General features: G+C 42.1%; 1 protein-coding gene across 1 annotated transcript in view; it reads right to left on the bottom strand.

Moving 5' to 3' along the window:
• Window positions 1-260: 260 nt before the first annotated feature.
• PPP1R14C (protein phosphatase 1 regulatory inhibitor subunit 14C) overlaps window positions 261-26,328 on the bottom strand; it is a 56,976-nt gene continuing 30,908 nt past the window's right edge. Inside the window, exons 2-4 of the mRNA XM_056853277.1 lie at window positions 5,138-5,221; window positions 4,472-4,504; window positions 261-438 (exon numbers count right to left, since the gene is read on the bottom strand). Coding sequence (XP_056709255.1) covers window positions 364-438; window positions 4,472-4,504; window positions 5,138-5,221 — 192 coding nt within the window. The 3' untranslated portion in view covers window positions 261-363. The remainder of the gene's footprint in view (window positions 439-4,471; window positions 4,505-5,137; window positions 5,222-26,328) is intronic.

Raw genomic sequence — 26,328 nt, 5'->3', positions numbered from 1 at the left:
GTGATCCAAGTAGTTGTAAAAAAACAAAAAAACACAACATCTTCCCCAAGTAGTTCTACACACAATCCATCAGGTAGGATTACTGCCTGGGACAGTGAAATTGTCTCTAATTTGGCAGTTTCCCCCCATTATTTTGATCATCCTCAAGTAGTAAAAGCAGCATCCATGACGTTGATAATCCATGATTTAAAAACAAAAACCTGACACTTTAAAAAAATCTTTAAAAACACAAAGTCAAATTCATTAAATGCCAGAAATGAAATAAAAATAGAAATAAATTGCTCATAACGATTAAGCTAGAATGTGTTCTATTCAAAAGTTCCAGTTTCATGGTCAAATCTCTCAGGATGGCTCCTGCTCCAGTTATATACTCTTCTTTTGAGGAGGGCTCAGTTTCCTCATTCCTCTTATCCGAGTTAGCAGTTCTTTGATAAAATCCTACAATGCACAAGGGGCAGAAAGAAACATCAACAGAAGCAATACTATGGACAAGCACCCCCCTCCCCCACCACACACACACAAAGTCCATTTTAACACAGTCAGTCTTGGAGCCAAGACCTTCATTCTGCAGGCACTCCTCTTTGTCCATTTCAGAGGTCCTCCACAACAGAGCATGTTCTTCTCACACTAGGCACTCTGAGTCTCCTTGAAAGACATCCCCACAGTGGGGACTGCCCACAACAGATGAAGAGAAGTGCATGCAGAACTAAGCCATAGTCTCCCAGCCTAACTCTCCAAAGACTCTCAGTTGTTTCATGAATGCCAGCCCTAGTTTCTATTGATAGCCTCAATGAAATGCAGTTGCTGATCAAACTCTACAAATGTGAAGCCCAAGAAGACTGTGGATGATCATAGAGAGAATCCCCCTCACTTCTTCATTGTAACTGCCTTAGGGCAGAGGATGGGCAGCACCAGTCAGCTTCCCCTCTGTCCCTGGAATGTTTCAGGGCTGGGAACTGGGCTTGGACAAAGTATGCCCCTTTTTTAAACCACCACCCCATCCCTTTGGCAGGACAGGAAAATCAATCTCACTCAGTCTCCCACTGTCCCTGAAGGGGGTAGGGGAGAGGAGCCTGGCCTAGCCAATGGCCAAACTCCCTATGAGATTTCTTTCAGCAGCAAAGGAGAAACTCATATGCATCTCTACAAAGTTGTCTCTGCTGGCAGCACTTTATATTGGGTAAACACGATATATCCGCCACATCTACCGGAGATATTTCCCAGCAGAATGCAGGAAGCATGGATCTAAGCCTCCTAATGGGAGCCAAAGGGGTCATTTCAACACCCTGTTATTTACGTAACTGCAAGAGTAGGTGGTCTCCATCTTACCCATGTGGGGTTCAACTGCATCACAGTTAAAACAAACTGCTGGTGCCCATACATACTGACAACACCAGGGCTGTGTGCTCTTGGGCCACAGATCCTCGGTAAGTCAGCATTACACATGTAAGAACCAATTACTTGACTTTAAAACATGTTGCATGGAATCAAAGGGAGTTCCTGTTACTGCACATGGGGAAAAGAAAATGTGGTTCTAGTCAATCATTTAAACATAAGATGTAGCTGGTGGTGACAAGACTAATACAGTTTGTCCAAGGGGGCAGAAATCATGCCCAACTCTGCACAATCAGCCTTTGGCTTCTGCACATAGAGATGCTGGAAGCTGCTAACAAAAATTATTGAATTGTAGAGGGTTTAAAAAAAAAGACATTCAAGTAACACATTAAAAATCCTTCAGACAAAGGTCAAATGTATTTGAGCAACTGACATTCTGCCATCTACCAAAGAACTAGGATTATTGAAAATTTGGACTCTCCATGAGTTTCTAGCTAATGCAGAATTCATGGAGTGGAAACCGCAAGAGGCAACCTTCCGCCCCCATTCTGGGCTTTATCGGAACCACTACCATTATGCCAGGAATATTTCCAGCGCCAATATTAAAGCCTCTAATGACACCTTCATCCATTCAGAGCTGTCTGTTTCGCTGTGAAGTTTTAGCTGGTTCTATTTTTAGCCTGTTTACTGGAATGGAACAGAGGGCTTATTAATAGCATTAGGCATTAGTCATTATTTACAACCCCCAAACATTTCCTAGAGGTTTGTAAAGTCAGGGACAGGGATCCTCTTTCTAGGTAATCTGTTTATGCTGCTTTCATGCATCTTGGGAACTCCGACTAGGATGCTTTAAGGTTATATTAAAATACCAGTATTTACCACTGCTTTCTGAATCAGCGACTCAGCGTCAGTGACAAGTATATCTAGCGGTTCTGCAAAGCACAGAATTTTGCAAATAGTTTACATGGTGGCCTATTTTGGCCACACTTGAACTTGCCTACAGAGGTTCAGTGATTCTCTTTGCCCTTTTCCCTACTACCCCTTTATTTCCAGCCTTTGTTCTTCCTGTGCTGCACTTTGAAAGAGTAATATTGATGAAATCTAATGCAGGCTTACGCACAGCAACCATGCATTACATTTAAAAGAGGAAAGCAGAAATGGAGGCAATAGTAGGGGATGATGAAACTGCTGGTATGAGGGGGTGGCAAGCAACAAAACACAGAGGACAAATGCAGACCCATGAATACTGCTGGGCACACCCTTAAGCATGCATGCTAATGGCTTTGGAATGAAGTCAGAAAAAAAACCTGAAGACACAACATTCACGAAGAAACAGATTTCTGCATGCCAAAGTGCCATTTTCCATGCAGTATTGGGAAGTGCAAGATCCACATGCAATGAAAACCAAGCAGCATGTTCTACATGCACAAGCTATTTTGTAGGGTTAGTGGTTCTCTTATGCACCTGATGTACCACAACTGCTTATCTAATGCACCTAGTGCAAGCTATTTTATAGGCATGGCCCATAATGTCCATAGTCTCTTCCCACTACTCGAAAGCTTATCTCATGCAATTTGGTCCCAATTGCTTACGTTTTTCACATACATTAACTGATTAACCAAACAGAAAGCCTCTAGGGGGATACTTCAAATCAGCAAGTATCGCCTCAATACGTTAGGAAGCCAAATATGCTATTTACTCTCCACGTGCTCACTGGCTTGCAAAATATGCCTCTTTCCTAAATTGGCAACACATGCTAGGGAACTATTTTTGGCTGTTGGCATACAACCAGTCAAGCTTACTTTCAAGATTATGTGGGTATATCAGAAACTTTGTTCCATTCCTATATAAGCAAAGCAGCTTTTTTTAAGATGGTGCTTTTGGAGGAGCATGGCAATGATCCCATGTCCTGAAATCCGCATGATTAGACCCAACACAGCTAGAAGACTGCTGTGCAACAACCTGGCTCATTTAAGATTTTTAAGTGGGAACCATATTACCTAGAAACAGTTCTCAACATGCAGATTTACATTGCAGCCACTGGCTTCTTGTATCTTTCAAATTGCCAGTACAATGTCCCACCGCAGCTTCTGAGACCTCTGAAAAGTTGGGGCTGGCAGTGACATGACCCTTGTGGAGAAAAGGCTAGGGACCATACCAGAATTGCATTGAGGAGGGAGGGAACCGAGCAACACCATCCCTACTTGACCCTGTGCCAGGGGAGTTTCCACTGATGCAAGCTGTTGTTGAGAAGTGGGGGCGATGACTGCCCAGTTCTCCTCCTCCACTGCAGTCTCCGTTGCCCTGTGGCATTTTGAGCACATACTCACATAATTCCCAGCATCAACTATTTGGGGGGGTCAAAGACCTGATGGGGGCACAGGATGCCTCCCAACTTCAGTCATAACAGGGATTCAGCAATTGTGTGGCAAGTTTGAAAGGCCACACAAGCATAAAATTATGTCAACTTAAGTTGACAGCTGTCAACTTAAATATCAACCCTAGAAGGATAGTTGTTAAGTAACCTAAAAGCTTCTCTCTCTCTCTCTCCTTTTTTTTTTTTTTTTTTTTTAAGAAAAATGGAAAGCCGTTCCCAGAAGTCTGATTATTGGATTCAGTGGACTGCTTTTACCCATTTGCTGCAGTTATGTAAAGGAAATTTTGAGTCAGAACAATGGTTCAGGTGCTCCCAGAAAATAAGATGTCCTGCTAAGCTGCATTTCTATTCATGTTACTGAATAAAAACACAATAAGTTATACATAAACAATCCTTTATCCCCTCCCACCTTAAATTTTTTAAAAGTGAGCACAGTTTATTGTACAATGTACAAAACTCTACATCAGCTGCAACAGCAGAATAAGCACACAACTGAGAACAGCAGGACTTCCTTTTCCCAACTAGCATATTAAATTTCAACATATGGTAAACCATTGGTTGTTAAAACACAGGTATGACATCTAATCATCTAAATACTTTTATTCTTTCAGGACGTTTTGGCTTCTTGTATCTTTCAAATTGCCAGTACAATGTCCCACCACAGCTTTATTTTCATATGCATAGATGCACATAGCCCCACTCCCCACCACAGTGTGAATCACCAAGCTTCTACATTTACAACAGGAAAAAGTATTTTACCTCTGTGGGTTTGTAGCAATCTACAAGCGCTTCCTGGAAGTTAAACAATAAAAGCATCAGTTCGGGTGGGGAAAGAGGAGGAAGGACAACCATTTTATCTAACAACTGGTCACCTAGGGTTGCTCTTGCACCTGCTGGCAAATGAGCATCTTTTCAGATTTTTGCTACCATTTTGCAACATGGGACTTTAAAAGATACAGGCATCAAAGGCAAAAATTGCAATCAATATCTACAGTTATGGTTCTTCACATCTTACAGGTGATTCAGTGGCTAATTCTCCCTTCTTCAAAGTGTTTGAGGAAGTTGAGCCATTACTTCATCTGTCAGGGAAGTAGGAGGTAGCCCACACTTCTTGGCCAGCTCAGACAATTTTGGAAATTGCAGTGTTCATGTTACTAACATAGATGCAAGTCTTATATTGGATCGCTGCACCATTATTTGTTCCAGCCTTAGAAGAAACAGCCAACTACTTGCTTCCCTTCTAGAATCTCTGGACTTACATAACAAAGACTTTGCATGTATGTACTCAAAGCCTAAAATGTGTTATATCCAAACAGCATTCTGTGTGTATGTGGCTTGTAAGCCACCAGACAGTGCAGTCAGAAATAAGTTGCCCAAATTTCTTAATGCTTTCCCAAATTTGAATATAGTCCAAGTCAAACTTACTTGCAATTTGAGTGCTCTCTCTTCTTCATCAGCAGCATCAAGAAGATCATCAATGTCAATCTCTACATCTGGCATCTCTTCTTCCTGGGAAAGAAGCAAGTTGAAATATTAGTTCACTACACTTTAGCCAGGTTCAAAAGAAGAATGGGTCAATTTCTCTTTCATTCACACACACCCTCCCTGTGGCTTAGGCTCCAGTTCAGATTTAGTCAGCTGATCTTTCTGTGCAGTTGAGCAAGCAAAATGTGCCCCTCCCTTCCAGCTCAAACTTCAAGCAACATATAAGGATACATGTGCCCCTCACCCTCCATGAAGCCTCTATTTTCTTGTGCTTCTCCATGTGAACCAACACTGAAGAAGTTAACTTGGTCATTATGGGCCTGTGAAAAAGAAAAATTACACTTTGCTACATTACAGATGGAAGCCTTTTTTCTTGTAAACCCTTCTAAGAAACTAAGACCAACACTATCTGGCTGCCATGGCCTAGATAAAATAGATTCTATTTTATAGGTAAGAAGGATAACAAATACAAGGAATATCAGCAAGGTGCTCCGAAGAACCTCCTGCTCTCTCTACTGTATTTCAATGCAATAAAATCCAGATTCCTCTCAACAACTGTATTACAGCAGAAATTAATCAGCAAATCTAACTTTATCCATTTGATTAATCCTTATGAACCACTGGCAAATCAAGTGCTAGCCACATTGCTTCAGACCTTGCAAGGAAGAGTTTAAGCCTAGTGAGAGATCATAACAACTAATTTTGTTGTCAATGCCATATGAAATGCAGTAAGTTTTAAACCTCAGAAGCACAAATTAAGGAACTAGCAGTATTCATTAGAACATTAACGTTCATTACTTGTATAGCACTGCTCATGGTACACAATGCCTCACAGAATACACAGCAACACACAACTGTCATTACCCTGAGGAGTTCATCTACATTTTGGCACTGGAGGAGTCAAAGGGAGAGGCAATACTGACAAAGCAGCAGCTATATATGATGGCCAGTTGAGCGTCAATGAAGGATCCAGGCACTGGCACAGAAATGAACTTCTGAAATCTGTAGGGCAACACACACCCAACTCCTTCACTTTCCTTCTGCCATCCACCTTTTACAAGTGACACAAGTTACCCAGCCACGTTCAACCTGAGGGCACAGTTGGAATTTTGAAAAATGGCTGCCTGGGGTAGGGCTAGTCAAAAAACATAAGGCGATTTCAAGCTATGATGAAGGCAGTTGCTTCTATTCAAGACCCTTTGGATTTTGCCTGCAAGGCTCAAGCTACAAACAGACACCATATCGGGGATTTGCTGCTTTATAAGTGTGACTTATATGTTGTTTTCTCCATTTCATACTCTGGATCATAGCTATATTGCCTCTTGTGAAATGCAGAGAAGCCCCTGGATTTATAAGAAGATTACTCACAGGTTTACCATCTTCCAATAAGGAAGAATCTAGCAGTAAATTCACAACAGTAGAAAGTTCACAAACTAGGCAACTGTGAAATGCACACTAAATGAGCTCATATTACTTTTTAAGGAAACTTGCGTACCAGCTGTCCATGAGTGTAGTCTTGTCAATTCCTTGCTAAGGAACACAACAGTCTCCCTGTTCACTAAGCCATTAATATTCCCTAATATTCCCTCTAGTAAACTAGAGAACTGTAGCAGAAGTACGGTAGCTTCCCAATGTCCACAACTGAATATTAATTCTGGAAGAGTAACTGCATGCATGTGATTAACATTTTCAAAACCTAACATTTTCAGCACCTGAAAAACTAATTATTTTGTGTACCTTTCAAAATAAGATGACTTCAAGAGATACGTAACCTGGACAATCAACACATACTGGTTTGTTTTTTGGGTTTAGTTTCAATTCAGGGTTGGGTAGCGTTTACAAGATGAAGCTTTAAGGAAAAGTTAGTTAGAGCTCCAAAATCAGAGCTATCATACATAAATTGACATAATATAAACAAGATTTAATCCCACAGTTCAGCGAGTGCCCACATAGGGTTCAGATACACCTAAATACTGCAGGCTGCATCTTTATTTGGAGTGGACTACACATTAGATGCTTATTTTCTGTAGTGAGATAACCAACTTAAGTCACCACCCCCATTGAAGAATTCCTTTCCCAAGTCTTTCAGGTCAAGTCCAATATTAACAATTGGCCCACACTGATATTCCAAGTTGGAATGTTCTAGAGCAGTCACTATGGCTATACTGGCATATGCCATTTAACCTGGAGTGCCCTCAACAGGACAAGCTGTGCAGCAAGAGATTATCCCCCGCACCCTAATGGAGACTCTGCTCTAGACAGTTTCAAGGCCTTGCCTCTGAAAACACTGATTAGCCGTAGAGTTCACTAAGATTTACATTTCTGCCTCTAACTCTGATAATGCAAAAGTTAACAGAGGGAGAGTCTGTGCTTTTCTCTTGAACGATTAGCAAACCAGACAAGACACCTGCATTAACATTTTGTCTTTTATTGAGCAAAGAAAAGATTCTTTTTACTGAGCAAGACAGAAAAAAATAAAGACAGAAAATAATTAACCCCAGTGACTGTAGAAATGCATGCTAAAATTATCAGCATTCCTAGTTTTGCTCATATTATAACTGATGATAGTTTTAAAACAAATCAGGTTTCAGCTTTTGTCTCTGCTCTTAGGGATTACTTTTTTAAAAAAGCCCATCACCCAAAATCTTACCAATAGATCTTCCCTTTTATTTTTCTGAGACTTCCAGTCAGAGAAATCTGATCTGCTTGTCACAGGAGTGCACATGTATTGAAAAATATCAGTCTTATCTTTCTCTAAATTTGATTTATCACAATCATGTGATTGTCTCTAGATATCTGATCGGTTACTCTAAATACGAGCTAAGCAATACAGGTGCAATTAGCCAGTGGTGCATATGAAATCATCTGATATAGCAAGATAGGAAAGCCAATCACTACTCTTACGAAGCAATTAATCTAGCCTTTTTCTGTAATTGTTCCAACTAACTGTCCAAAATAAAGGCTGACCTAAGCAACAGGTGTGTAATCTCTCATTCAACTTGCAAACTCAGGAAAATAAAAGAAATGATATCATTGCTACTGCAACAGCTGCACATTTCAAGCTGCATGTTACATTTGTCCATATAAACATGTGCCCCAAGCATAGTCAGGCCTGCCCAGATGTTTAAAAAGCAGTGTGATTCAACAGTTCTTTCCTCTACCTTCAGCAGATGCAGATGCTACTTCTTATTTTTTAAAGGAATGCAGACTTGTAAAGTGGCCATTAAGGTTATTTATCTAAGTAAAGAAAAGGAGAGTCTCTTGGATGGAATCCAGCTACTACTGCCCAAGCAAACTCCATTGCAGTGGAACTTCCTATAAACTCAAGGGAAGCAAACACAAGTCGTGCTGGTGGTCTGTCTGCGCCTTGGAACTGCAGAACAAATTTTTGTAGTGCATACAAAAAGTGTTCATGCTGCTCTTGAACAAGCTTGAACAAGGTTCAGTCGACAGCTGTAACTCTGTAGCCACAAGCACTTTTCCAAGTGAGTTAGCACCCCGCAACATCGGCATGCAAGGTTGGTTTGGAGGCCAGTCCAGCTTGATGGAAAGACGTCACTAACTGCAGTTCTTATGTCACTCTCAATGTCAGCCTCTGAAGTTAAGCAATATTAGTTTGTTCCATTTGTTAGCCATTTGCTTCATAGTCACTGAGACCAAGTGGTCTAGCAGAACTTCATCCCCTTTGCAACCACCTGCATTTCAGATTACTGATTCCAACCATTCTAATCAGGAATAAACATTGCATTAATATACAACCTCATGCTACATAATTAAAAACTGCTCCTTATTTCATTATGAATAACCTTTCAACTAGAATGTATCTTAAATAGAAAACTATCTTTAAATAGATTTTTCCTCAAAAAGCATTTTATTTTTTAAAAATCCGATTTGAATCAAAAATATCTAATTATTTTTTTAAATCATTGGCTTTTATCCATCCTGGGCCACAAACATTCTGAGATCAAGAGCCTCCAGACACTATCAGAAATGCTTACAGTAATTTCATGTTGGCACTTAGGTGCCTGCCTCAATTCATCTCAGAACAACATGATACAAATTTATAATGAGACACATTTGTTGAAAAGGGCATTAGCAAAGTTAGTTGGTATGATTGAGAAGTACACAAGAAACTGAAGATCTCGACAGTGAACGAGTTCTTAACTCTTAAGGCACGCTAAGGTGACACTTTTTTGACATAATGAATCCGGGAATGTATTAATTTCTAAATTGTAAAGCTTTCTTATATTTGGAGGGACCTGCTTGTTAGACGACGGATTGTTCCACTCATCCTTGACTGCCCTCAAAAAAAAAAAATTCTGGGAAGGGAACCAAGTTATTTTGAGTTTGCTTCCTAGGGAAGTACTCCTTAACTCCCTGTTTATATTTGGGCTTAGGTTCCTCCGAGACCTCCTGGTCTTCATTGAGATCAAGTGCCAACAAGGCCTTGTTCAGTAAACTCTGGAAATCTTCCCCCGAAAATAACCTGGGTTGTTGCTCCTCCGAGGAGGACAACTCCTTGTGAGAATCAAATTCCCCCTCTTCATGCTCCTCGTCACCTGAGTCAAGGTTAGAGGAAGGGGAGTCAGAATGGCCTGTAGGGGCAGATGCTGCGCCTGTGGCCTTCATGGCCGCCTTAGTGCGCCATTGGGTGGAAGGGGCCCCATGGGAATCAACGTTTAAGTCTTCCTCCCTAGCATTAAGGGAATGGGTGGAAGAAGTGGAGGGAGAGCCACAAGGTCCCGTCCAGGTAAATGGAAGAAGCCTCATTTGAAAGGCCTGGAAGGCTTGCCATGGCCTCTGAAGGGTTACATTGATGAGATCATAGGCTTCCTCATGAGTAAGGGAGCGCCCGCCTGCCGCTTCAGCCGAGGGGGGGATATTACCAGCTCCGGCCGAAGTGGAGGACAAAGAAGCCAAAGCCATAGGAGCCGCAGGACCTCCCTGGGTCATGGTCGAGGCTTTTGGGGAGGAATCGGACTTCTTTCCCCCGACCTTAGATGTGGGAACGCTCTTGATGCCGCACTTTCTTTTCCTGTGAGCCGAGTGCAGCGGCACGGCTTTTCAGGCCTTTTTTATCTTTGGCTGCACTGGCTCCGACTGATCCCCGCCTTGCTTCCCAGCCAGGTCTTCCTTCCTGAAGGGTCTGCTATCGCAGCTGTTGGGAGAGTCGGTGTTCTTCAGGGTGGATTGGACCAGCCCCCCACCCGGTAGTTCTCTACCAAGAGTAAATTGTCCTTCCTAACTTTTGTGGCGTCTGCAATCTTGGATCTCTACCCAACCAGGGAGAGAAGAGAATGCAGAAGGAAGGTAGGAGGGGAACTCAGACAGAGGGCAACCAGGACAGATTAGGTAGAAGGGAGCATGGAGAAGAATAAGAACAGAAAAAAAGGCAAGAATAGACAGAAACCTTTCCTAACCTAGACCTAAGGCACAGAGCTGTGCATAGACACAGAGCCAGCATGGTGTAGTGGTTAAGAACGGTGGTTTGGAGTGGTGGAGTCTGATCTGGAGAACCGGGTTTGATTCCCCACTCCTCCACATGAGCGGCGGAACTGGATTTGTTTCCCACTCCTACACACGAAGCCAGCTGGGTGACCTTGGGCAAGTCACAGCTCTCTCAGCCTCACCTACCTCACAGGGTGTCTGCTGTGGGGAGGGGAAGGGAAGGTGATTGTAAGCTGGTTTTATTCTGCCTTAAGTGGCACAGAAAGTCAGCATATAAAAACCAACTCTTCTTCTTCTTCCCCTCAAAGGCAGGATGGAAACTGGGTCTAGCAGGCTGTTTTCCTGCCAGTGGAGACATGAAGTGAAGTTTTTGGTCCTGGCTCCCCGGACAGAGAAACAGAAAACACCAGCAGATCAAGATGCCCTTGCCTCCGAGGAGAACACACCTGTTCTATAGGTGTAATTCTTATTTGACACAAAGAACTGGCTACTCATCTGTCATTATTCCAAAAACCGGTTACATTTTTAAATGGTTCCACAAAATGACAACTCTTTCCTCAACTGGTGTGACAAACTATGACCACCCCCTCCTTGCTACTACTATCTCCCAGTAATCAGATTTTGTTCTGAGGGAGAGGGGGGGGAATCACTTACTCCTTGTTAGCCCGAGAGCGTTATGTGGAGATTATTTTTCTCCTTCTCCAGTCCCCACCTTATTTTACATCATATAAGAAATATGACACCATCGGTTCCTTAAAGTTAACAAAGATAACAGGAGTAGAATAGAGCAAGAGTCCAGTAGCACCTTAAAGACTAACAAAAATATTTTCTGGCAGGGTATGAGCTTTCGTGAGCCACAGCTCACTTCTTGTGAAGAAGTGAGCTGTGGCTCACGAAAGCTTGTGAAGAAGTGAGCTTGTGAAGAAGTGAGCTGTGGCTCACGAAAGCTCACACCCTGCCAGAAAATATTTTTGTTAGTCTTTAAGGTGCTACTGGACTCTTGCCCTTTTCTACTACTGCAGAATGACTAACACGGCTACCCACTGTGAAAGATAACAGGGAAATCTATTAAACAGTATTCAAAAGATGGATTTTGAGGGGAAAACTGTATTGAAGGGAAAGCGCAAAACTGGATAGCTTAGATGGCACAAAATCACACTTCTTGGTTACAGTTCACAGCTTCAGTTCATAAATTAAGTTCAGTTCTTAGATTTTCCAATAGATGTTCTTTTGCCAGACTCTGCTGCTAAACTATCAAGAAATTAGGAAATCAGTACAGGGGCGACAAAAATGTACAATAACAATTACTGTTAAGTGCAACCAATGTTTATCCTATGATGTCTAAATACAACTATACATATAAACCTACAGTGTTATGTACAAGCATACAAAAATAACAAGCACAACCAAACAAGTCCACATGGATGGTGACACAGACACTAACAAAATTCACAAAAATGCAAGGTCTTTGGCAAGGTGCTGCATTCTTCTATAAGTCCCATGCAGGTAAGTGTGCAATTCTAGCAGAAATACCAATTTTAGAGGAGTAACTTGATGGAGGATACGGCCGTTTCAAATTCTTATGGGTAGAATTCTTTATCAGTCCTTCATATAGATTCCTCTAATATTGCACATCTTAAAGATTAAATTTCAAAATGCTGGATGCATGTTAGTTCCCACGAAGGGTAGTTATCATTAAGGCAGCCTTCTGCTAGAATTGCACACTTACCTGCATGGGACTTATAGAAGAATGCAGCACCTTGCCAAAGACCTTGCATTTTTGTGAATTTTGTTAGTGTCTGTGTCACCATCCATGTGGACTTGTTTGGTTGTGCTTGTTATTTTTGTATGCTTGTACATAACACTGTATGTTTATATGTATAGTTGTATTTAGACACCATAGGATAAACATTGGTTGCACTTAACAGTAATTGTTATTGTACATTTTTGTCGCCCCTGTACTGATTTCCTAATCTCCTGATAGTAGTACAGTGGTGTCTTTTTCTCCTACAAACTATCAGGAAAGGCAGAGTTTAAAAACCTCTATTTCCCAGAGAACTCAGAAGTACGGAGAATCCTCCTTGACTCTCTCTTCCTGTTCTCACTACTGAAGTACCCCACACCAGAGGCAGTAATCCCTTCACACACCCCTGTAACTGGAATATCTCCTTCTCTAGGGCCTATTCCCTCTTTGTGACCTGAGAAAGGGCCCTTTCCCTCCCAGTCTCCATCCTATCACGCCACAGGTTGTGTTTTTATACAGTTTAGACCGAACTGAACTCCAATTGGTTCTCAGAGTTGTTCACAGCTTCTTATCAGGCACGTTACCAATCTTCGAATCCTGTCTTTCTGTCAGAACTCCAAGAGTGAGCCTTCAAGCTCTGCCCACTCATCTCTGAGCTTTTTCTGAAGAAGAACCCCTTGTCTGTCACATAAATCTTCATAATAGAACATTTTCCAAATTATATGATTTTTTTCCAAGTTGGCCAACAAGTACCTACGCTTGTGTCTGGCTGAGAATGATTGCTTCCAGTTATCTCTATACTTTTATCATCTGAGGAAAAGTGAGTATCTTCCTTCACAGAGGCCAATTGACTTTCCTTAGATTGCATTGGGTAAAGAACCCATTTTAGAGACATTAATTTGCAGAACGTAGCTTTTGGACATATGTTGAATACTTGTTGAATACAAGTCTCATTAAACAAACCTGTATGGAATACAGCGCACACAGTGATTGTGACACTGATTACTTTCATATCTAAGTGCAAAACAGAATTTGGAAGTTATACACGGCTGTCCTATTTTGGCAAGGCTTTTGCTGAATTCTCTGAGCTTATTGATTCTGTGCTCAGTTCTGACCACACACTGCTAGGTGATGTTCTTCCTGTAGAGCCAATCAGTTCTACTTAGCTTGAATGGGCAATGGTTAATGGAGAACCAGCATGGTGTAGTGGTTAAGAGTGGTGGACTCTCATCTGGAGAACCAGGTTTGATTCCCCGCTCCTCCACATGAGCAGCGGACTCTAATCTGGTTAACAGGGTTGGTTTCCCCACTCCCACACATGAAGCCTGCTGGGTGATCTTAGGCTAGTCACAGTTCTCTCCAAATTCTCTCAGCCCCACCTACATCACAAGGTGTCTGTTATGGGGAGAGGAAGGGAAGGAGATGGTATGCAAGTTTGTTTTAGTCTATGTTGAAATTTTCTTTGATGTCCCTCTTCAGCAGCTTTGAGCTATGGTAGAGGTAGGATACACACATAAAATATAAGCAATGAATAGCTTGGATCCCACCAGAATTCACTACAGGCAATAGAATTTCCACATGCAGAGAGTGACTTTCTTATCTCCCCACCCTGCTCCCACCACAGTCCCAAATGCCTCCTCAGTGCAGCTCCTGGGAATTGGGACCCCCCAGAAACAGCACTGGGGGGCTGCCACAAGACAGAGAACAAGCAAAAATCATCTCCACCTCCTTGTGCATATGGATATGTTCAACTGGATCCAGCCCTATCAGTTCAAAATATGAGAAAAATCTCTGTGACTTCAAACTTCTGTTTGAGACTCCACTGGAAAGAGAAATTAAGTTGCTTCCCTATGCTTCAGAGCAAGAGCGCTCCACCCATTCATCAGAGCCTCCAAGAAACCATGTGCCCTGTCTTAGAAACCTTCTTCCTCCAGTGCATGGTGTATCAGTTCAGCAAGGCTCTCACCACTTCTACTGCAGTCCCATGAAAAAGTCAGCAGACCCTCTGTAACTACATGTGACCCACACACACTAGAAGGGAGCCCTTGTGGCTCTGAATGACAGCCACAATGAAGAGGCTCCCTCACAATCCACCAGGTCACTGATTTCTACACCCTGCTCATAAAATCCGCACTTTCATTCTGTTCAAACTTTCACGTAAAAAAAACCCCAACGACAAGGGGTGTACACCTATCCTCCAAAGAAGAGGAATACAAAGAATCATGGTGGCTGCCAGGTTTCTGGTGTTTCCTTTGCCCTACGAAGGCTTTTGCCGAGTCCCAGGTACCTGGTGAGGTAGTACTTAAGCATCCAGAGTAAAGCAGAGGAATGAAAAACAGTATACCTTGGCAGTGATGAGTAGCAGTATGTGGGATAGGCTCTGGAATACTACATTCATGATAGCTATAAAGTATTCAGTATCAGGTGCCTGATACTGTTTCAGCAACTGACAGAACTTCCAGCCTCATTTTTTTCCAGTGTGGTGACTTCTATCACAGTAAAGGATGAAGAACTTGCAATTCATGCACATTCTCTCCCCACTTTTCTTTTTGTACAATGGACAAATGGCAAGAGAAAAGTCTCAGTTTTCATGCAATGCACAATGTTAAATGCATCAGAATGTTAAGTTTTCCCAGCACCATGTCAGATTAAAGAACCCTTAAGCCTGGACTAATTTAATAGATGTTAACATCTTTTAAATGAACTGGTTACATTCAGGAAAGGACAATGTGATCAAAAGAATTTAAGAGACAGTTTCTTTGATCAGAAAGGATTGTGCAACATCTAGAAGAAATTTTCATGCACTACCTTGAGATGCTTCTTTAAACCTGGTCAAGAGAACCAGATTTTCTATACAAGACCATTTTCAGAGAATCTAGATTCTTTAGACAAACACTTTCCATCTTTAAGGAGATGTCTTTTTTCCTTCATTACATTAAAAACAGGTGATACTTCTGGACTGTCTCCTTCCTGCCGCTGGCAAAAAATTTATATGAAGCCTTCCTGACTAAGCTTAGGTTTGTTTTGATGATTTATAGATATAAATCATACCACTTGACCCTCAACATGATGCAAGTGAGACATTCTATCTGCCTAAATAGCTCATTTGTTTTAATAGCTTTTTAAAAGCTGGTGGAAGGATGCCCCCCAACCTAACTGGTCTGAGTTGTATTCAAGTTATAACAATCAATTTTTACTGGCAGGACCTTTGGAAAATGTTTCCAACTGGGGCACAAAAGCAACAGGAATTAATTAAGAATAATAATAATGGGTTTTTATACCCCGCTTTTCTCTAATTTCAAGGAGTCTCAACCCGGCTTACAAATTGCCTTCCCTTCCCCTCCAAACAACAGACACCTTGTGAGGTAGGTGGGGCTGAGAAAGTTCAGAGAAAACTGTGACTAGCCCAAGGTCACCCAGCAGGCTTCATGTGGAGGAGTGGGGAAACCAACCCAGTTCTCCAGAATAGAGTCCGCCACTCTTAACCACTACACCACACTTGCTCTCAAGTGGGGCACAAAAGTAACAGGAATTAAGTAGCACTGAGCAACTTGGGGTGTGTGTGTGTGTGTGTCAAAGTGAAGCTGCAACGCATGAATTACAATTCCACTAATATGAAACAAGTTTAAGCCAGTGAGGACTGAGATAAGAAAGAGCACCTTTACCTTCTCATAATGCAATAAACTCATTTGTGTGCAATGAACAGGGAACGTCAACAAGGGAAACAATCTGTACTTCTGCAAAATAAGCCGTGTCTCCTTTTGTCACTATAGCAGAGTTGTGCGCGCACACACTTTAAGGCACAGGTGTGTTTGTACACTAAAGAAAAGCTAAGGGCAAAGCAAGAAGAAAAGAACATGAAAAGCTGCAGCTGAGGAGTGCAAACATAACCCCTAAGGTAGCTGTGAAAAAGGAACCAGGGCAGCTCTGGGTAACCTTTACAGCAGCCTTTCCTCTACATTAACTTTGTGGCTAGTCTGACGGGGGAAGATTAAGGAGTGTCTTTCCTCAAAGGGAGCAGGATACAGATATTTTTCCTTCCTGCTTCAGAGCCAGTGTGGTGTAGTGGTTAAGAACGGTGGTTTGGAGAGGTGGAGTCTGATCTGGAGAACTGACTTGATTCCCACTCCTCCACATGAACTGCGGAGGCTAATCTGGTGAACTAGATTTGTTTCCCCACTCCTACACACAAAGCCAGCTGGGTGACCTTGGGCAAGTCATGCTCTCTCAGCCTCACCCACCTCACAGGGTGTCTGTTGTGGGAAGGGAAGGTGATTGTAAGCCGGTTTGAGTCTCCCTTAAGTGGCAGAGAAAGTCGGCATATAAAAACCAACTACTACTACTACTCTTCCTCCTCCTCTTCTTCTTCTTCTGTGACTGCAACTTTCACAGGGAAAATAAGGCTGCTTATTCCAACTCCCCACATGCTGGAGCAGCTTCTTCTCTTCAACCGAAAGCTGTGAAAGAGAAATGGCACAAGAAAACGTACTGTCTCTCCTCATCCTACCAATAGATTTAATCTATAAACTAATCACAGGTTACCAAAACACCAAACACAAGTCCATTACTCAAGCTTTAGAGCATTTTCAAGCAAGGCTTAAGTCATCTTTGAAGGCTACCTGGTTATATATAGCTGGCTGTAAAGCCAGTGTAGTGTAGTGGTTAAGAGCGAGGGACTCTAATCTGGAGAACCAAGTTTGATTCCCCACTCCTCCTCATGAGCGGCGGTCTCTAATCTGGTGATCCGGGTTTGTTTCCCCACTCCTACACACGAAGCCAGCTGGGTGACAATGGGCTAGTCACAGTTCTCTCTGAACTCTCTCAGCTCCACTTACCTCACAAGGCAATTGTAAGCTGGTTTGAGCCTCCTTAAAGGTAGGGAAAATCAGGATATAAAAGCCAACTCTTCTTCTATATATGAACATTCTATCTTTTAACATGGAAGTGAGGTATTTGCAATGCAAAGGAACATTCTGGCCAATGTAAGGTTTAACATTCACATTACTTTTGCAATGCAATTTTACTCCAAGCCTACATTCTTTCAATATTCTTTCTCTTAAGCATTCTGTATTGCTTCGAAGAAATCTACTTACGAAATATCACATTATTACTATTTAATGCCAGAAGTGCTGTGCCCACATACTCAAGTATATGGATGGTTTAGTGTGAACTACTCTTTGACCACTGATCTACCCAGTCCTATACAGCATTGCTGTAAAAAGCTGTACTACTCAAAGTGTTGAAAGCATGTAAGAATTGTACTGCTATGATAATCATGCTAAATCATGTTATGCCTGCTGAGGATTCCAAAGGCTCCCTCAAGGCAGCTGACAGGGACAGGCATGCTTTCACGCTGAAGGCCAATGCCCATGCTATGAAGCCCTCCTGTCCCACCCAGGGCTGTTGACATATGCTCCATGTTCAGAACTCAATTCTCAGTTGGTGTGTAAGCCTGATTCAGAGTGAGACCATGGCTTTCAAGTACAGTTTAGCTTGGAAAGATGGCAGTTAAGGGGAGACATGATAGAGGTCTATAAAATTATGCATGGTACAGAGAGAGTGGACAGGGAGAAGTTTTCTCCCTCTCATATAATACTAGAATGCGGGATCATCTGCTGAAGCTGGAGGGTGACAGATTAAAAACTGATAAAAAGCAAGTATTTCTTCACACAATGCATAGTTAAATTGTGGAACTCCCTCCCCCAGAAGGTGGTGATGGCTGCCAACTTGGAAGGCTTTAAGAGGGGAGTGAACATATTAATGGAGGAGAGGGGTATTCATGGCTACTAGTAAAAACGGATACTAGTCATGGTGCATACCTATTCTCTCCAGGATTAGAGGAGCATGTCTATTTATATTAGGTGCTGGGGAACACAGGCAAGGCAATGCTGCTGCAGTTGTCTTGTTTGTGGGCTTCCTAGAGGCACCTGGTTGGCCACTGTGTGAACAGACTTTTGGACTTGATGGGTCTTGATCTGATCCAACATGGCTTTTCTTATGTTCTTACATTTCCCCCAGTTGTGTAGAATGCAATTTAGGACATGCTTACATAAAAAGAGGGGGGGAAATCTTGATAATCTGCACTCTGAATGAAGTCAACTAGCAGCGACGTTTCTTTCCATTACTGTAGGCATGTTATAGGAAGCTAATGGTTCTGGATTAGCAAGCTATGTTTTTAAACAGAACTAAATCCAGCGGTTCTCTGAAAATTTAGCTGCTACTCATTGGAAACCTTTCTAAAGAGAGACAAACAGGCACACAATCAAATACTAGCCATCTGGACCACTGATGAAAATGCCAAGAGGTCTCAGGGTGATTGGCTTGCAGCACTGAAAGTAGGCATGCAATGTCATACGACATGCAATAATGCCCCTGGCAAAAAGGTGGCAGCTTTATATAGTCAGGAGATTTGAGCCATGATCTGTTATAGGCAGAGCTTTCATTTCAAGATGACTGAGGAGGAAAACCTCCAGTGCCACTGCAACTGTGATGGCTGAACCGGTACCGTACTCAGTGAATAATTCAGCATAATTCATCAACACTCCTTTGTACATCGCAGATTCCCTTTCAGCTTTTTAAAAAATGCACACACTGACTAGACTGAGTTCCAATTTGATAAATAGGTGCCCCTACCTGAGGTGAAGTTAAGAAAGGTTAAGGAAAACAGACCACCCTCAAACTATCCAATATCAAAAGCTTCACCTATACCCTCACATAACATGGGACGACTCCTAGATCAGGACTTGTGCAAGAAATGCCTGAGAGTCATCATGCAGAGAGTTCTGTATTCCCTTTGCTCCACTGCAGCTCCAGTGCAGCGCCCTGAAATATGATCTAGTACTGTTTTGACCTGCCTTTCCTCCAAGAATTTCAGAGCATACACGGTTCTGTCCTTTCATCCTTACAAAACCCCTGTGAAGTAGGTTTGGCTGAGAGAACGACTGGCCCAAGGGCATCCAGTGAGCTTTATGGTAGTGTGGGGACGAACTCAGGCCTCCCGGATCCAAGTCCAACTGTCTCTCTAATACCCAATGCTTGGGACAAGGCCAATGTTCTTGCCTGGCTGGTGCCATCAAGAAAGGAGCTACAAGTGTAATGCATCAGATGGATCCTTCTTCCACTTCTGGTGGACCTGTCCAAAGGTCCAGATATATTGGAAGAACATCCACAACAAGTTCCAAAAACTGTTTCAACTAAAGCTTCCCTTAGATCCCAAGAGCATGCTCTAGGGCATTACTCCATCAGAACTGCCAGTGTAAGCCAGAGAATTGTTTAAATATGCTGCAACTGCCGCCAGAATTGTATTAGCAAGGAAATGGCAGACAATATCACTTCCAGATTTAGAAGAGTGGAAGGAGAAGCTGTCTGAATACACAATTATGGCCAAAATGACCAACTTAGTGAAAAAAGAACAATACTACGAACTGTTTTTTTAAAAATGGAAACTTTATTATCAGTGCATAAAGGTTTAGCAATAGAAGAGTGTAGGTGTTAGAAGGTTAGAACTGCTTTCACAAATCATATTTTTATCTTGAGAAAAACGACCTGTGCAGGCCAGGCAGTAAGAAATTGATATATATTTTTTCATAATTTAGTTTAACATATAAAGGTTTAATGGAGTGCAGTAGAACAATTGATGTTAGAAGGCTAGAATCGACAAAATCTTGATATTTCAATAAACTATACTTCTATGTTGGGTAAACTGTCTTGACTTCTGTAGGCCATGCAGCCATGTAACGTCTATGCATATAAGTAATCTTTTTCCTTTATCTGAATTATTTTGTTTTCTGTATTTTCCTTACCCCTTTGCTCCATTTTAAAAATAAAACATTATTTAAAAAAAGAAAAAAGCTACGTCCCATTGTATTCCATACTCCTAGCTTAGATTGATACAGTACCCACCATTCTCCAAGTGAAGATTAGTGGCTCTTAATGGGCTCTGGACAGAATCTATCTTCTCAGATACTGAAGCCTATTCTCACATATATGTTGCAGGATATGAACACACATGAACATATGAAATGGCCTTAATATGAGGTCAGATCATAGGTCCATATAACCCAATGACATCTGTTCCAAGCCCATAACAGCTGCCTATGTTGTGTGTGTGTTAAGTGCCGTCAAGTCGCTTCCGACTCATGGCGACCCTATGAATGAAAGGCCTCCAAAATGTCCTATCTTTGACAGCCTTGCTCAGATCTTGCAAATTGAAGGCTGTGGCTTCCTTTATTGAGTCAATCCATCTCTTGTTGGGTCTTCTCTTTTCCTGCTGCCCTCAATTTTTCCTAGCATGACTGTCTTTTCCAGTGACTCTTGTCGTCTCATGGTGTGACCAAAATATGATAGCCGCAGTTTAGTCATTTTAGCTTCTAGGATCAGTTCAGGCTTGATTTGATCTATAACCCACTGATTTGTTTTTTTGGCAGTCCACGGAATCCGTAACACTCTCCTCCAACACCACATTTCAAAGGAATCTATTTTCTTCCTATCAGCTTTCTTCACTGTCCAGCTTTCACACCCATACATAGTAATAGGGAATACGATGGCATGAATTAATCTAGTATTGGTGGCCAGTGACACATCCTTACACTTCAAAAAATCTTCGCACCTTCATGGCTGCCCTTCCCAGTTTCAATCTCCTTCTGATTTCTTGACTGCAGTCTCCCTTTTGGTTGATGGTGGAGCCAAGGAATAGAAAGTCTTGAACAATTTCAATTTCCTCACTGTCAACCTTAAAGTTGTGTAATTCTCCTGTAGTCATTACCTGCCTATGTTACCTCCGACACAATACTATGACTGAGCAGCAATACGTCAGTTGCTTTAGAGGTTTCTAGCTTCATGTCTTACAAGCCAAAACAAACATCAGAATGTTCACCACTACCTACATTTTTCCCACCTGCCCATCCTGGACCCCAGATTCAAGTTATTCCTGCTTCTGCTATTCCTGCTTCGGCTAAGAGCCTGCACATCTTGTGGCCTGACTAGTGCTTCCTTCTATGCCTCTATAAAGACCCTGAATTCAAAATTCAGATCCAAACCAATTCTAATTTTTTGCTGTCTCACCCCACTTGACTTCCTCATTCTAACCTTATGACAGTCCTGTAGAATTAATCTTGCTGCTCTCTGCAATTATAAATAGCACTTCTTGTGGTCTGGGCTGACAGGTTCAAAGCAGGTACACCTGATTGCAGTTGTTGCTTCATGTAACTTAAAATTTCATAGCCCAAGGCCCTTGCTCACACACTGAAAGCCAAGTCTAGTCTGTCACTATATATATAGCAAGGAGACTTTTCTCAACAACCTCAAAGGCCCAATGAATTTGCAAACATTTTGAAAGAGGGAAAGTTCCACAAATGAGGCCGTGTTTATTTTTTTAGATTTGAATTCCCCTTGTTTGAAGGTCATGGATGCAGTGTGGAAGAAGGGTAGTTTCTTCTCATTTACATAGCCTACCTACTTTAGACATGATGGGGCTTCAGAACGGTGCACACAAGCCAGTTTGGAAAGTCAAGCAGCAAAAAAAAGAAAAAAAAAACCAGCTTTACTACTGGCCGAGGGGAGGGGAGGCATTCTGAACTCTGCCTTGAAGCTCTGTCACACTCTTATGGACTGCCACTTCAATTTTCCTGAGCAAGAGGAAGACTGGAGGCACCAAGTTTCAAGAACTTACAATCCGGGGGGGTGGGGGATTTTCCCCTTCAGAGCTGGGATACATTACTTTCACCCTATTGCCTCTTGCAATGGACAAACTCAAGGACAGCTGGCAGTGCTATTAGTACCGTCGTCAGTCAGCAGGTTGCAACAACAGCAAGAAGTCTAGTCAAGCAGTTGTAACTGGCTCGGGTGCCCACCCGCCGAGAAGAGGGATGCTGGACTGAAACAGAATAAGAGTCAGCTAGGGACGCCTACCCTAATGCTAGCAAGCTCCTTTTTTATTCACCAACCCTATGCAATGCCCTTTACACCTGAGAGCTTGTATTAGACCTGGCAGGGAGGACCCACTCCCCCCATTAATAACCCCTTTCTAACCTATTCAGAATAAAACCCATTTTAATACACCAGAGCAAGTTATTTAGCTACATGCTGTTCTGTCGGTGTTTTGGCTCAGTGCAACTTTACCATGTGGCGAACTAGACAGAACAGATGGCCAATAAGCTCTACTAAACAGCCAAGGCCAACTACTTAAAAAACTCAGCCAGATCTGAGTTTTACACTCAGCCAGAAGAAAGCAGTCCCCTACTAATCTAGAATCAGTACTATGAAGACAGTGGCAGTGGCTCTTGTCTGAAGGCTGACATATTAAAGTTCAGCAGCGTTTTCTGTTCCAAGTTCCTACACTTGTAATACAAGAAATTAAAAAGAGGTTCCCCCCATGCATTTCATGTTCAGAACATCAGGGATCCAGCCAACATTCACATTGCCGTAAGACTGATAAACATTTACAATTTCATCTTGTCACAAGATTTACTATCAGAGACGAAGCAATGAGATATGTTCAAAGCTCAAGTTAAACAAAGACTTCTTCATATGTAGGCAAGGCTTGTCCTTTCTCAGACTTATACACTTTTTTAAATCCTGTATTAGAAACACACAAGACAACAGACAACTAAAGTTCAAATTTTAAACATAACATGACTTGAGCTAATCAAAAAAGTTCCCCCAGAATTTTTAGTAAGCCATCATCACTAGCAGAAGTGAGCACACAGGTTTATAGCAATTACTCTAGAGCACCAGTCTTCAACTAGTGGGGCGCACACACTAGCAGCAGCACCACTTTGTTACTGTTTAAGGGGAAGGTGGACATGTGACAAAACTTTAGAGTGGGCCCATACTGAGGCTAAAAGTAGATTCCCAGGTCTGAAGAAGTTGCTCTAGAGCAGGGGTGTCAAACTCCTTTGTTACATGGGCCAGATATGACATAAATGTCACTTGGTCAGGCAGGGCCATGCCTCACCAGCCCAGATCAGGACTGGAAGTGTGTGGCTGCCTTGGCTGGCTTGTGGGCCGGATAAGAGCTCTCAAGGGGCCAGACCTAGCCAGTGGGCCGTATGTTTGACACCTCTGCTCTAGGGCATCTGCTTTCAGGCTATACATTTGGAAGATGACCAGCAAATGTATGATGACCAGGGAATGTGTAATCCACTACCTTTCCACACTACCTCAGAATACAACTGCATGTGACTATCTGATTATGCCATATGGATTGATTTTGAAATCAGTTCTTATTAATCACTATTTAAACAAGATCACTTACGATTTACCAACGTTACTGCTTCGACTAGTCTTCCACAAGGGCATTAGAAATGTACTCATCACTCATTAGTCTACCAAGTTATACAATATTGATAGAGATGTTTCAGTCTGAAGGCGTGTAAGAGTATATACTACGAAGGTGCTTTTATAAAGGAAATAGGACTAGAGTCTATGCCACTGAGTATGGTATGTATTATCTGCCGTGTATGTATTATCCTGCTCTTACTGTATTGTCTAATATAATTCCAGCTTCTGCACTGTTTGGCATATCATGCTGGATACTTTTTTACATTATTTCTAATCCTAGTACTATCACATTGTTTATTATATATCATGCTATCTAACTGCATTGTTTCGCGATGTATAGTCCACCTGAAGTGAGAAAGGTGGGCTACAAATAAGTTATTTTATTTTAGAAGCCTTGGGGGTTTTTGGTCTTCTTATCTTAACTGTTACCTTTCAACTCTTATTCTCTTCCATAATCATCTGCTTTCTCTCTGCCTGATACTGACAGACACTGTTCTTCTACTTCTACCAGCGTCATGATAAAGGATAGTTAAAATGCACTGAAGAGGCTGTCCTTAACTAATAAGCTAACTGTGACCGGAATGCTATAAAACTATGACAAGTTAGAATATTCAATATGACAACATCTGTGCACAAGTAAAGCCTGAGTCTGTTAGCAGACCCCACTAGACTTTATCACATTCACGGTAAGAACAAATGGGCTACACACATAAATTCAAAATTTGCCAGCGATTGTGTGCTTATCACAATCAAGTCCTAGATGGCCTCCAACCTTTACCAGCTAGCAGTTACAGACTGATGCCTAGATCTGGGAATAGACACCAAATGTGGCCTAGAACAATCAGGAGCATAGAGATGGGTTCAAGGTCACCAGAGGTCAGTTGCTGCAAAACCTGCTCAAAGTAAAAAGAAAGGCAGGACCAAGCCAAGATGGAAGCTGAAGCTGATGATAAAGAGTTTGGAAAGCACTGCAAAGTTCAAACTTCAAAGTTCAGAGAAAGATGGAGGGAGATGACTGCTTTCTAAGAAGTTGCTCCCAAATTAACCTCAACACTCAGATGCTTGTATGAAGAACCATTTGCACAGTATAGGAGGCTCTATTTCCATGTCCTGTGCCTTACTTAGGGCTGCCAGGTCCTCCCTCTCCTCCGGCAGGAGGCTATGGAGCTGAGGTTTACTCGCGAGGGGCCTTATACCTCTTAGTTTGAGTGGTAAAACTAAGAGTTTGAGTGATATAAGGCCCCTCGCAAGGTGGCCTTATAGTGCTGTGCGCGCGGTGTGTACGTAAGGTGGTCGGCAGGCAGAAGGGTGAATTACCGGGGGTTTGCCCGCCACCACCGGGCACCTGGCAACCCTAGCCTTACTAGATACACCAGAAGACACTCAGCCATTTTCTGGCTGTTTCTAAACGTGAACAGAAGACTTTAGCATTAGAAACGGATCTTAACAAGAAACTGAATCAGTATTTGAATGGTCCAAAATAGGTGTAGAGAGCCACGCAGGAACACATACTAGAACTCTCCTTCCTTCCCCCTCTCTAGTTCAAATGCAACAGGACTTTAGCTATAGTTTAATATTTATGTAACTGCATTAACTTGGTTTAGGACTCTACATTTAATATTGTCGAAGGCTTTCACTGTCCTTCAGTGTTACTCCTCTGAAGATGCCTGCCACAGCTGCTGGCGAAACGTCAGGAAAGAAAATACCAAGACCACGGTCACACAGCCCGGATAACCCCCAAGAACCAATCTACATTTAATCTTTGCCAGTTCTATTATGGAGCCCTAAGATGAATAAAAAGTGACAGAATTACAATGCCCTCAAAAAGTGTCTCTGATATACTGTCACTGTGTATTTAAAAGCACACTGCTATATTATAATTCATGAAAACGCCAAATATTAGCAGGAGAACTTAAAAAATAGCATAACTAACAAGTTAATGAAAACAGTTTGTTCTGCCTGGAATGGGAGACAAAGCACCATTTAGGGACCTGAATAGTAAATCAGTTGACAAGTAAAAAGTCACCATTCCTGGGATGTTAAGACAATTGTGTACAAATTTTGTACATGGAAATAATTTTCAAATGAAAATCACAGGCTTTATGTGTGAAAAATTACACACTGTCCAATTTGCCCATTATGGTGCTTCTTTTTTTGTTTTTGTTTTTTTCCCGTATCTGGAATGCAAAGCAAAGAATCATTGGAAGGAGACATATTTCACAAGGAACCTGAATTTTAACAATAAATTGAAGCAACATGGTATTATATTCAATTCAAAATTTCTTCATTGTTCAGCTGCCTTCAGAAAATGTTAAATGAAAAACAAACCAGAATTTAGATTAAGCCGGTTAGCACCGGAAAACCCCAGTGATTGGCAAAGGGCCTCCTAGTTAGAGCACTGCTATTTGGCTGCATTGCTTGCAGCCCTTCTCCCACCTCCTGATATCAATAGCAGAAGCAAGGGTTTTTTCCCCATTCTGCTTCTGGGGAGCAAGGACACATTATTTAAAAAAATCCAAATTAAGTATTGCAATTTACACTCAATGCAAGCTACTTTATCAAGAAACCTTGAACTGGGTTCCCTATGCTTCCATGGTGTGGGCCCAAGGATGCCTATATCCTGGGGAACCCCCCCCCCCGCCCCGAAGGACTTTGCAAT

Source organism: Euleptes europaea, chromosome 7, assembly GCF_029931775.1.
Source record: "Euleptes europaea isolate rEulEur1 chromosome 7, rEulEur1.hap1, whole genome shotgun sequence".
Lineage (NCBI taxonomy): Eukaryota > Metazoa > Chordata > Lepidosauria > Squamata > Sphaerodactylidae > Euleptes > Euleptes europaea.
Note: the sequence above shows the minus strand (reverse complement) of the source record. Positions and strands in the feature narration are given on the sequence as shown.